At 39.1% G+C, this 10,422-nt stretch overlaps 1 long non-coding RNA gene and 2 gene segments (V, D, J or C); all 3 read left to right on the forward strand.

Moving 5' to 3' along the window:
- The first annotated feature begins 1,599 nt into the window (after positions 1–1,599).
- LOC131721257 (T cell receptor beta variable 19-like) lies at positions 1,600–2,643 on the forward strand. The segment is given in 2 exon segments: positions 1,600–1,840; positions 2,179–2,643. Coding segments are annotated over 2 exon segments (360 nt in total).
- LOC131721169 (T cell receptor beta variable 19-like) lies at positions 2,613–4,182 on the forward strand. The segment is given in 3 exon segments: positions 2,613–2,636; positions 2,818–3,040; positions 3,367–4,182. Coding segments are annotated over 3 exon segments (594 nt in total).
- A 1,562-nt stretch (positions 4,183–5,744) lies between these two features.
- On the forward strand, positions 5,745–8,009 carry LOC131721259 (uncharacterized). Its single transcript, XR_009319914.1, has 3 exons — positions 5,745–6,486; positions 6,971–7,798; positions 7,932–8,009. It is a non-coding gene; the product is annotated as an uncharacterized LOC131721259 (long non-coding RNA).
- The last annotated feature ends 2,413 nt before the right edge of the window (positions 8,010–10,422 follow it).

Here is a 10,422-nt window from a genome sequence, read left to right on the forward strand (position 1 = left end):
CTGACGTCATAGCGCCTGCGACGGGAAGGATGAAATAAAGTGAACAAATTCTCCTTACGTGCTGTAGATTTGAATGGGATGTTGTTGCTACGAAGATAAAGCTGGAGCCGGGAGATCGTCCAGTCTCTGATTTCAGGAGTTGCGGAGGAATGAGTGGCCAGGCGGGAGCCACAGCAGACAGGAGAAGCTGACATCTGGGCAGAGAAGTTTGGAGTGGTAATACCGCCGACCGAAGTTGTGGTGGAGTTGGCCCGGGAAGGGCTGGTTGAACTGGTTGCGTGGATCTCGGCTCCGGTGAAACAGCAAACAGATCATCATCCGCCGAAACGGAATAATCCAGACTGCAGACCATGATGCGTGCATGTACGATGAAATCAAAACGCAACTGAGAGATAAGTGAAGAGGGTATTTATAGTGCTAACAATTTAAATTAGCTAATGTGTAAATTGAATGATTCAATTTGGTGATGCGGAGATTGGTGTCCGACCCTCCTCCCGAACTTTAATTATAAATTTCATCAAGAAAAATACAATGACTTTGGAAAAATACTTCAAGTAGCTTTTCTGTCTGTAACCTAAATCCTGTCTAAAGCAGCATGACAGCCTGTCTAGAAACAATTGAGATCCTGTGTTAATGAAGAGGACATGGTTTCCTATCCTCTGTAGACAATGACATCATGACAGTCAACACCCCTCAAGATAAACTCTGAAGCAGAACTCTGAAACGCTCAGTATTAATCTGAACCCATCACTCAGAGCTCAGGATGTTCAGAGTCCATGTGCTCATTCTCATTCACTCATTGTTAGGTAGGGGCAACTTTTTAAATGGATAAACACTTCACTAGATTCAAAATATTGGATGTGTTTATTTTTTATATTGATTTAATGAAACTAATTTCTATTAACTGAGGAAAGCAGAAACATACAGCACATAACATTACAAAAAAATTAAAAATAGTTGACATTTAATTTGTATATTTAAAGAAAATATACTAAACAGTAATAGATAATATATATAAAAAAAAAATTAAATCATATTTTTTGGTGATAGAAAATTTTTTATTCATTGGATTGATGATGAAGATGTAATAATTATATAATTTTCAGAAATGCACTAATAAATACTTTGTATGTGTTTTCAGAGTACACAGAAGCAACTGTAGTCCACCAGGCTCATTCTGCCTTGGTGTTTAGAGGAAAAGCAGTTAATTTACAATGTGAACAAGAGGGCTCTGATCAACAGATGTACTGGTACAGGCAATATCACAATAGGGGACTGGACCTGATATTGTACTCCATGCGGGAAAACACGGATTTAGAAAAAGAGTCCACTGACGACAGGTTTTCAGCTATCAGACCCAACAGGCAGAGCTTCCCTCTGACTATCACAGAGCTGCAGACTAATGACTCTGCTGTGTATTACTGTGCTAGCAGCACACAGTATGTGAGAGTCATGTAACCTCAATACAAAAACCTCAACACAAAGGGTTCTGTATCCCACACACAGACATTAGGGGGCAGTGCTGGGTAAATCACACACTGAACTGGAAATGCAAATGAGAAAACTGATCAAATTAAAAATACTTCAAGTAGCTTTTCTGTCTGTAACCTAAATCCTGTCTAACGCAGCATGACAGCCTGTCTAGAAACAATTGAGATCCTGTGCTAATGAAGAGGACGTGGTTTCCTATCCTTTGTAGACAATGACATCATGAGAGTCAACACCCCTCAAGATAAACTCTGAAGCAGAACTCTGAAACGCTCAGTATTAATCTGAACCCGTCACTCAGAGCTCAGGATGTTCAGAGTCCATGTGCTCATTCTCATTCACTCATTGTTAGGTAGGGGCAATTTTTTAAATGGATAAACACTTCACTAGATTCAAAATACTGGATGTGTTTATTTTTGTATTGATTTAATTAAAGTAATTTCTATTAACTGAGGAAAGCAGAAACATACAGCACATAACATTAAAAAAATATTTATAGGTGACACTTAATTTGTATATTTAAAGAAAATATATTTAACAGTAATAGATAATATATAAAATATTTGTTTGTTTTTAAATCAATATATTTTTTGTTTATAGAACATTTTTATTCATTGGATTGATGATGAAGATGTAATAATTATATAATTTTCAGATATGCACTAATAAATACTTTGTATGTGTTTTCAGAGTACACAGAAGCAACTGTGGTCCACCAGGCTCATTCTGCCTTGGTGTTTAGAGGAGAAACAGTTAATTTACAATGTGAACAAGAGGGCTCTGATCAACGGATGTCCTGGTACAGGCAATATCCCAATGGGGGACTGGACCTGATATTCTTCTCTAATATTGAAGGCGCAGAAGTGGAAAGACTATCAGTCCCTGAGAGATTTTCAGCTACCAGACCCAACAGGCAGAGCTTCCCTCTGAATATCACAGAGCTGCACACAAACGACTCTGCTGTGTATTACTGTGCTAGCAGCACACAGCATGTGAGAGTCATGTAACCTCAATACAAAAACCTCAACACTAAAGGGTCTCTATCCCACACACAGACACTAGGGGGCAGTGCTATATAAGATACACAGTGATGATATTACAACAAGTAAAACAGGGTCATAAGGATGGTTTGCTCTCAGTTGAAGCAGGTGTAGGTTTGAGGATTATTGAATAATACAGTGTTATAGTTCAGTATTTAGTGGTTATGCTTCATAGCTGAAGCTAGTTTTGTCATTGGAAGTACATTGTAGCTTCTGTTCCCAGTAATACCCCTGGTAGTGCATAGCCCCACACTAGAGCTAGAGTGCTGTGATTGAATGCTCCCTGCAGGAGCTGCTGCAGGTTGTACAGAAGCACATTCCAGGAGCTGAGGTCTTCTCACCAGCCTCGTCTCCACTAAGAGGAAATGGGTCCCTGTGCTCTGTACACAATGACATCATGAGCACTGATACTCTTAACACTGTGAAACAAACCCCCGTCAGTGACACTCAGCAGCTCTCATTAGGACTCACAATGTTAGTTCTTGTATTAGTTCTGTTTCTCTCATTGTCAAGTAAGTGCCAGCTTTTATAGGCTTTGCTGAGCTGCTTTTGTGTCATGTAGAAATTTCTAACTGAGTAGCTTGACAATTGCTTATCATTGTCGAGGATTCACAAGAAGATGAGAGACAATTTCAGCTGCAATATTGGAATATAAATGGTTTATAATTCCATTCTATAGGTGTTGTTTCAAGGTAATTAGTTATTATCCACACCCAAAGAAGAGCTGATTTTAGGTCTTAAGGAAAGTAAAAAAAAGTGTTTTTTTTTATTCCAGTGAGTTGTTATGAAGTACTTCTTATATTATTCTCATTAAAAGATCCTTTTGTTTTTATTTCAGAGGCTGCTGGTGTAACTGTGGTGACACAGAAACAGTTTTCTGCAGTGAAAGAGGGAGAAACAGCTCTCTTAACATGTACACAAGAGGGCTCTGATGAATACATGTACTGGTACAGACAATATCCTCGTAAGGGACTGGAACTGATTTTCTTCTCTAGGCGGGAAAACATGGATTTAGAAAAAGAGTTCACTGATGAAAGGTTTTCAGCTACCAGACCCAACAGGCAGAGCTTCCCTCTGACTATCACAGATCTGCACCCTAAAGACTCTGCTGTGTATTACTGTGCTAGCAGTAGAGACACAGCATGTGAGAGTCATGTAACCTCAATACAAAAACCTCAACACTAAAGGGTTCTGTATCCCACTCACAGACACTAGGGGGCAGTGCTGGGTAAGCACAGACTGAACTGGAAATGCAAATACGTAAACTGATCAAATTAAAAATACTTCAAGAGGCTTTTCTGTCTGTAACCTAAATACTGTGTTACGCAGCATGACAGCCTGTCTAGAAACCATTGAGATCTTGCCACACATGTGTTGATGAAGAGGACAGGGTTTCCTATCCTCTCAAGACAATGACATCATGAGAGTCAACACCCCTCAAGATAAACTCTGAAGCAGAACTCTGAAACGCTCAGTATTAATCTGAACCCATCACTCAGAGCTCAGGATGTTCAGAGTCCATGTGCTCATTCTCATTCACTCATTGTTAGGTAGGGGCAACTTTTTAAATGGATAAACACTTCACTAGTTTCAAAATAATGGATGTTTTTATTTTTGTATTGATTTAATTAAACTAATTTCTATTAACTGAGAAAATCACAAACATGCAGCACATAACATTATATGTAAAAAAATTAAAGTAGGTGACATTTAGGTAGTATATTATAAAATATATATATATATATATATATATTTAACAGTAATAGAAAATATATCAAATCAATATAATATTTGTTGTATATAGAAAATGTTTATTCATTGTATTGATGATGAAGATGTAATAATTATATTATTTTCAGAAATGCACTAATGAATACTTTGCATGTGTTTTCAGAGTACACAGAAGCAACTGTAGTCCGCCAGGCTCATTCTGCCTTGGTGTTCAAAGGAGAAGCAGTTCATTTACAATGTGAACAAGAGGACTCTGATCAACAGATGTACTGGTACAGGCAATATCCCAATGGGGGACTGGACCTGATATTCTTCTCTAATGTTGACGGCACAGAAGTGGAAAGACTATCAGTCCCTGAAAGTTTTTCAGCTACCAGACCCAACAGGCAGAGCTTCCCTCTGAATATCAAAGAGCTGCAGACTATCGACTCTGCTGTGTATTACTGTGCTAGCAGTAGAGACACAGCATGTGAGAGTCATGTAACCTCAATACAAAAACCTCAACACTAAGGGTCTGTATCCCACACACAGACACTAGGGGGCAGTGCTGGATAAGATACACAGTGATGATATTACAGCAAGTAGAACAGGGTCATAAGGATGGTTTGCTCTTAGCTGAAGCAGGTGTAGGCTTGAGGATTATTGAATAATACAGTGTTATAGTTCAGTGTTTGGTGGTTAGGCTTCATTGCTGAAGCTAGTCTTTTCATTGGAAGTACACTGTAGCTTCTGTTCCCAGTAATACCCCTGGTAGTGCGTAGCCCCACACTAGAGCTGGAGTGCTGTGATTGAATGCTCCCTGCAGGAGCTGCTGCAGGTTGTATAGAAGCACATTCCAGGAGCTGAGGTCTTCTCACCAGCCTCGTCTCCACTAAGAGGAAATGGGTCCATGTGCTCTGTACACAATGACATCATGAGCATTGATACTCTTAACACTGTGAAACAAACCCCCGTCAGTGACACTCAGCAGTTCTCATTAGGACTCACAATGTTAGTTCTTGTATTAGTTCTGTTTCTCTCATTGGCAAGTAAGTGCCAGCTTTTATAGGCTTTGCTGAACTGCGTTTGTGTCATTTAGAAATTTCTAACTGAGTAGCTTGAGAATTGCTTATCATTGTCCAGGATTCACAAGACGATGGGACATGGTTTCCTGTCCTCTGTAGACAATGACATCATGAGAGTCAACACTCCTCAAGATAAATTCTGAACCACAACTCTGAAACGCTCTGAATTAATATGAACCCATCACTCAGAGCTCATTGTTAGATACACATTTTTGAATGGGTAAATTCAATCCCTTTTCTATTGTAAAATTATATTTATTTCTATTAAATAAGGAAAGCAAAGAAAAATACATCAGGAACAGTATAAAACTTGTATTTCTTAATAGATTGCCATTCGATTAAGTAAGCTCAACATACTTGTTGAAAATTAATAGAAAATTAATATTATAAGTTGATGTATTTATTATGAAGTTATATCAGAAATGCAATAATGAATATGCACAGTGAGTATTAAAAGATAAAATAAACACTCCCTTAAAAAGTCACAGTAATTAACATAGGGTTTATTTTCAATGGGTATTGCTTGTTAGCCTGCTATATACCTCAACTGCAGTGTAAAGTTTTAGTCAATAGGTGGCAGCAGCAGCGCTAGCATCCCATAGAAAGTCCCATTAGAAAACCCCTGAGTGCTGCAGTAGAGATAACCCCTGCACAGCAGCGTCATGCATAGTGCAGGACACTGGAAATAAAAGGATGCATCTTTGATTTCTGCAGAAATATTCAATTCCTGTGTTGTACCTGAAATGGACCTAGCCTTATCATTTTTGAAGTGCAACACTTGCACCCCCAACTAAAAAACAAAGTGAGTCCCGAATGTACTTAATAAAAAATATGACTTATGTAATTTTAAGAGGACAATACGGGTCTAAGAATGATAGAATGAGCTCTCTGTGGTGTTTCTACACGTCTCTGTTGCATGTGTAAGATGTAACAGGTTTCAGATATTTAGTGGGCAGGGCAAGAGATGAACCTGTCTCTCCTCCTCCCCCGTGTCTTGCCTGTGCACTCAGACATATAGATAGATCTCATTCATATATACCAGCACAGTCATGACCGATGGCAGGTCTGTTTGTTAGTTCCAGTGTAGAGCTGCTGAAACACGGCACAGTGCAGCATGTCTCAGGTGTATCTCCTCCTGTTTCTGTCCTGGCTTTACAACAGCCGTAAGTAACCATTCAGGTACTATTAACTTATAGCATAAAATATATTGGACACATAATCAGAAAACTGTCAAAGGAAGTATTATTTATTAAAATATGACATATTCTTTCGCTTTGAATGATCTAAATGCAATTTAAAAATTCTGTTTTAGGATCTAACATGGTAATTGTTTCCTTTAAATTGCTTTTTAAGCAGCGTTAATTTGTTTGTGACAGCACTATGGCAGTACTAATGATATGAAATATATTTAAAAAGACTTTTCATTTAAACATTTGACTAATGTTATAACACATTTATTTTAGTACTGCTATACAGGGTGTCCCATAAGTCTGGTATCATAGGCAATATAATTATTATGCTGATTAGGATATTCTGTGTTAAATTGGGCAGCCGCATCAAAATGATTTGATTGTTCTTCTTTGCTTAAAGGCAAATGGAATAGCTGTTGAAGCACAACTGTTAACACATCTATGTTTGTTCCTTTAGAGACTGCAAAGGCCACTCTAATCACCCAGCGTCCTCTCCTTATCATGAAGAAAGGAGACTCTGCTGTTCTAGACTGTGAGCAGGATGGCTCAGATATTACCATGTCCTGGTACAGACAGGCCCCTGACAAGGGCCTGGAGCTCATCTACTATTCAGCTGGTACTGGCTCAGAGGAGAGGCAGCAATCCATCCCAGACAGATTCTCAGCTAAGAGATCTGTCTTAAAGAATTTCCCCCTGAATATTGCAACCTTGCAGGCAGAAGACTCTGCTGTTTATTTCTGTGCGAGCAGCCACAGTGTGAGAAAGTAACCCTACACCCGTTCAAAAACCTTATTATAGAACACAGCCCTGTTAGCCTACAGAACATGAAAGCAATCTGTCTATGAAGAGATGTGGTTTTATTCTTTATTTGTATAGTTTGCTCTACATTTTAAACCTGTTAAAGATGTCAAACAGGTGCACTGCAAACCAGTGGCGGTAACTGTGGCTTGTCATTTCCCATTCGGGCACAGCACTTTCTGTTTGTACTCTTTCAGAAGATGAACAGAAACTGGAACACATTTTGCACCTGTACACATGCTTTGTAAATCTTGCTCTACACAGCACAGAACATTATTCTCCAATACAGTTCACTTTTTACTGCATAGAACTGTTTGACAACAGACTGCTCTCCTTTCTTTAAGATCTTGTGTGTCTCCTGGTATAATTACAAAGCAGGCTGTGTGTGGATATGATCCTCACCCCAAACATTACCCCCAGCTGTACACGGTTTCCATGCTCTACAGGATGATTTTTATTTTGCTCATCTTTTCAACGTTGATACAATGTAAGTGATATTATCTACAATTTTGAAATCTTAATGATTTTTTTTATTATTTCATTATTTTTCTCTACTTGCTATATTTGTTCTTTCTTACTTCCATTCTCAGTTTTATAATCTTATCAATCTTATTTTTCAGCCTTTATTGTGCTAGTCTTGCATGTCTTTCTACAAACCTCAGTGCAGCTCAGCTGGAGCTCAAAGAGACTGCCTTGTAACTGTACAATAAACACAAACCTGAACCACGTGTTATTGTTAGTTAAACCTGCAGTGTCCAACACTCATGTCAGTGTGACTCTGTGGTTAATGTTTATTACATTCTACCACAGTTCAGCATGTGCGCTCTGCTTCATCAGAAACTGAATACGTTGTTGCTTTACCAGTTTGTTTACATGACCTACACTGAGTCTGCAGGTAGGCACACACGCTCCTTGAAGCTTTCTGGCCACTGTGTGGCTGTGTGAACTAAACACCAAAAGCCATCCTCCTGCCAGTATGTGTAGCAGCAGGGGTATGCATGGAAAGTGAAGGCTCTATTTTAGCACAGGGGAGCACAATGAAAAAGGAGCTCTCATTTCTGCAGGGAATGAATGCTTCCTCTCACCACTAGATGGAGACACAGGTCAATAAATACGGTATGGTATCTTCTGCATATCTGGATGCTATGATACAAAGGGAATATTAGTATGCTAGCCAAAAAGAGAGACACACGATATCACAATGCATGTAATATTAGACATAGTAACTATTTAGCAAAGGAATGAATGGACTTCTATAAGGTACACATTCTAAGCCATAACACCTCAAACTAGATCCCAGCATTACCCATTTTCACAGTACCTTATAATAGAGTCAGAACTTCCTGTTAATCTCACAGTGAGTTCAGCACGGCAGAGTGCAATCAGCCTCTTCTCCTTTCTGTTAAGATCACATTCATCTCTTTTTCTAATTATCTGAACAAAGACATTACCTCCGTCTGCTTCAGCTTTCTCATCGTTACAGAACAACAGGATGCATTTTATATTGCTCGTCTTTTCAACCTTCATGCCATGTAAGTCATATATATGAAAATGTTATCATTGCTGTCTCTTTTCCATTCTGTTTTGGGCTCTTTCTCCCCTCTGCTTTGTCACACTCAGTTTTTATTCCCTCCTGTTTGGTAAATTTGTTTCTTTGTTTGTATTCCAGGTGTGAGACTGCAGACTATCCTTCAGTCTCCTTCTTCTATAGTCCAGTTTGCTGATACCGAAGCCAGGCTGGCTTGCACTGTGCAGGGTGCTAGTGACCCGTACATGTACTGGTACAGACAGGACTCCAGTGGAGGGATAGAGATGCTGTTCCTCTCCAGAGCAGCTGGAATGGTTGATGAGTCTCCAATCAAAGATTTCACAGCTCAGAGAACAGACAGTGAGAGCTTCAGTCTGCAGACAGAGAGGCTGTCTCTGAACCACACCGCTGTGTATTACTGTGCATGGAGTAGTCACGGTGATTGAGGCAGACAGGGACGCCCAACAAAAACCTCAGAGCAGCTCAGCTGGGGAGACTGCCTTGTAACTGTAGAATAAATACAAACTATAACCACGTTTTATTGTTAGTTAACCTGCAGTGTCCCACACTCATGTTTAGTTTTGCACTAAGTATGAATTGTGGGTGAATGTTAACAGCATTCTTCAATAGCATATCTTTCTGTGCACTCTGCTTTATCAGAAAACAGGCTTTGTTGGTTGACCAGTTTAAACTGCAGTACACACCCCTCACCCCCCTGAACCTTCCTGTCACTCTGTCATCTAAACCAAACAGCCCCCCACTTACTGACAGCTGTTATGAATCCCATTTGTAAAGTTCTGCTTCAGCTCAGCAAAGCAAAACAAAAATGCAAGCAAAGAATAAAAAGAGCTCTTAATTCTGCCTTGCACCACTAGATAGTGCCTCTTGAAAACAAGCTGGCTGTGCCAACTTCATGAGCTTGCACTGGCTTGTGTACATACTAAATGAATACATTGTGATAGTATATATAGTAATGGTATCTGCTGTCAGTCTATAGACAATGATACAAAGTGTATCTTCAACATTACAATGCTTTGAAAATGAGAAGTCATTAAAAATGTACTTGTTTTAAGTAAAAGTACATATCCTATTATTAATATTGAAGAACATTCTCAATAAAAAACGGCAGACTGACTTTTCCAAACTAGTTGGGAGCAGACCTTATTTAGGGTGCTCGTAATCTGTATAGTACATTCAAATGCATTGTTTTTGATACACACCCAACTAATATAAAAAAATATACATATAGAGAGACATCTGTAAATGTTTTACACATCTACCTTATCGTATCATTACTCTTTTGGAATTTCTATACCACGAATAAAGTTTGATCCACAGATTCAGTACAAGATTGTGCTTGTCGATTCTTCAAAAACCTGCAATAAACTTTATTCACACTATAGAAATTATAAAAGGGGGTGTGGTTTCCCCAGTTAAGGCACTACAGTGTGGAATGCAGGGTGAGTCATGCCATTGAGAGCTCGCTGGTTTGAATCCTGGAAGCATCGAGTTACTGTACTTGGCTTGAGGCGGAGAGGGAGAGAAGCAACATCTGCTGCCTAGTTTGTTGGGTTAGAAAAAGG

The sequence above is a fragment of the Acipenser ruthenus genome, chromosome 48 (genome assembly GCF_902713425.1).
Source record: "Acipenser ruthenus chromosome 48, fAciRut3.2 maternal haplotype, whole genome shotgun sequence".
Taxonomy (NCBI): domain Eukaryota; kingdom Metazoa; phylum Chordata; class Actinopteri; order Acipenseriformes; family Acipenseridae; genus Acipenser; species Acipenser ruthenus.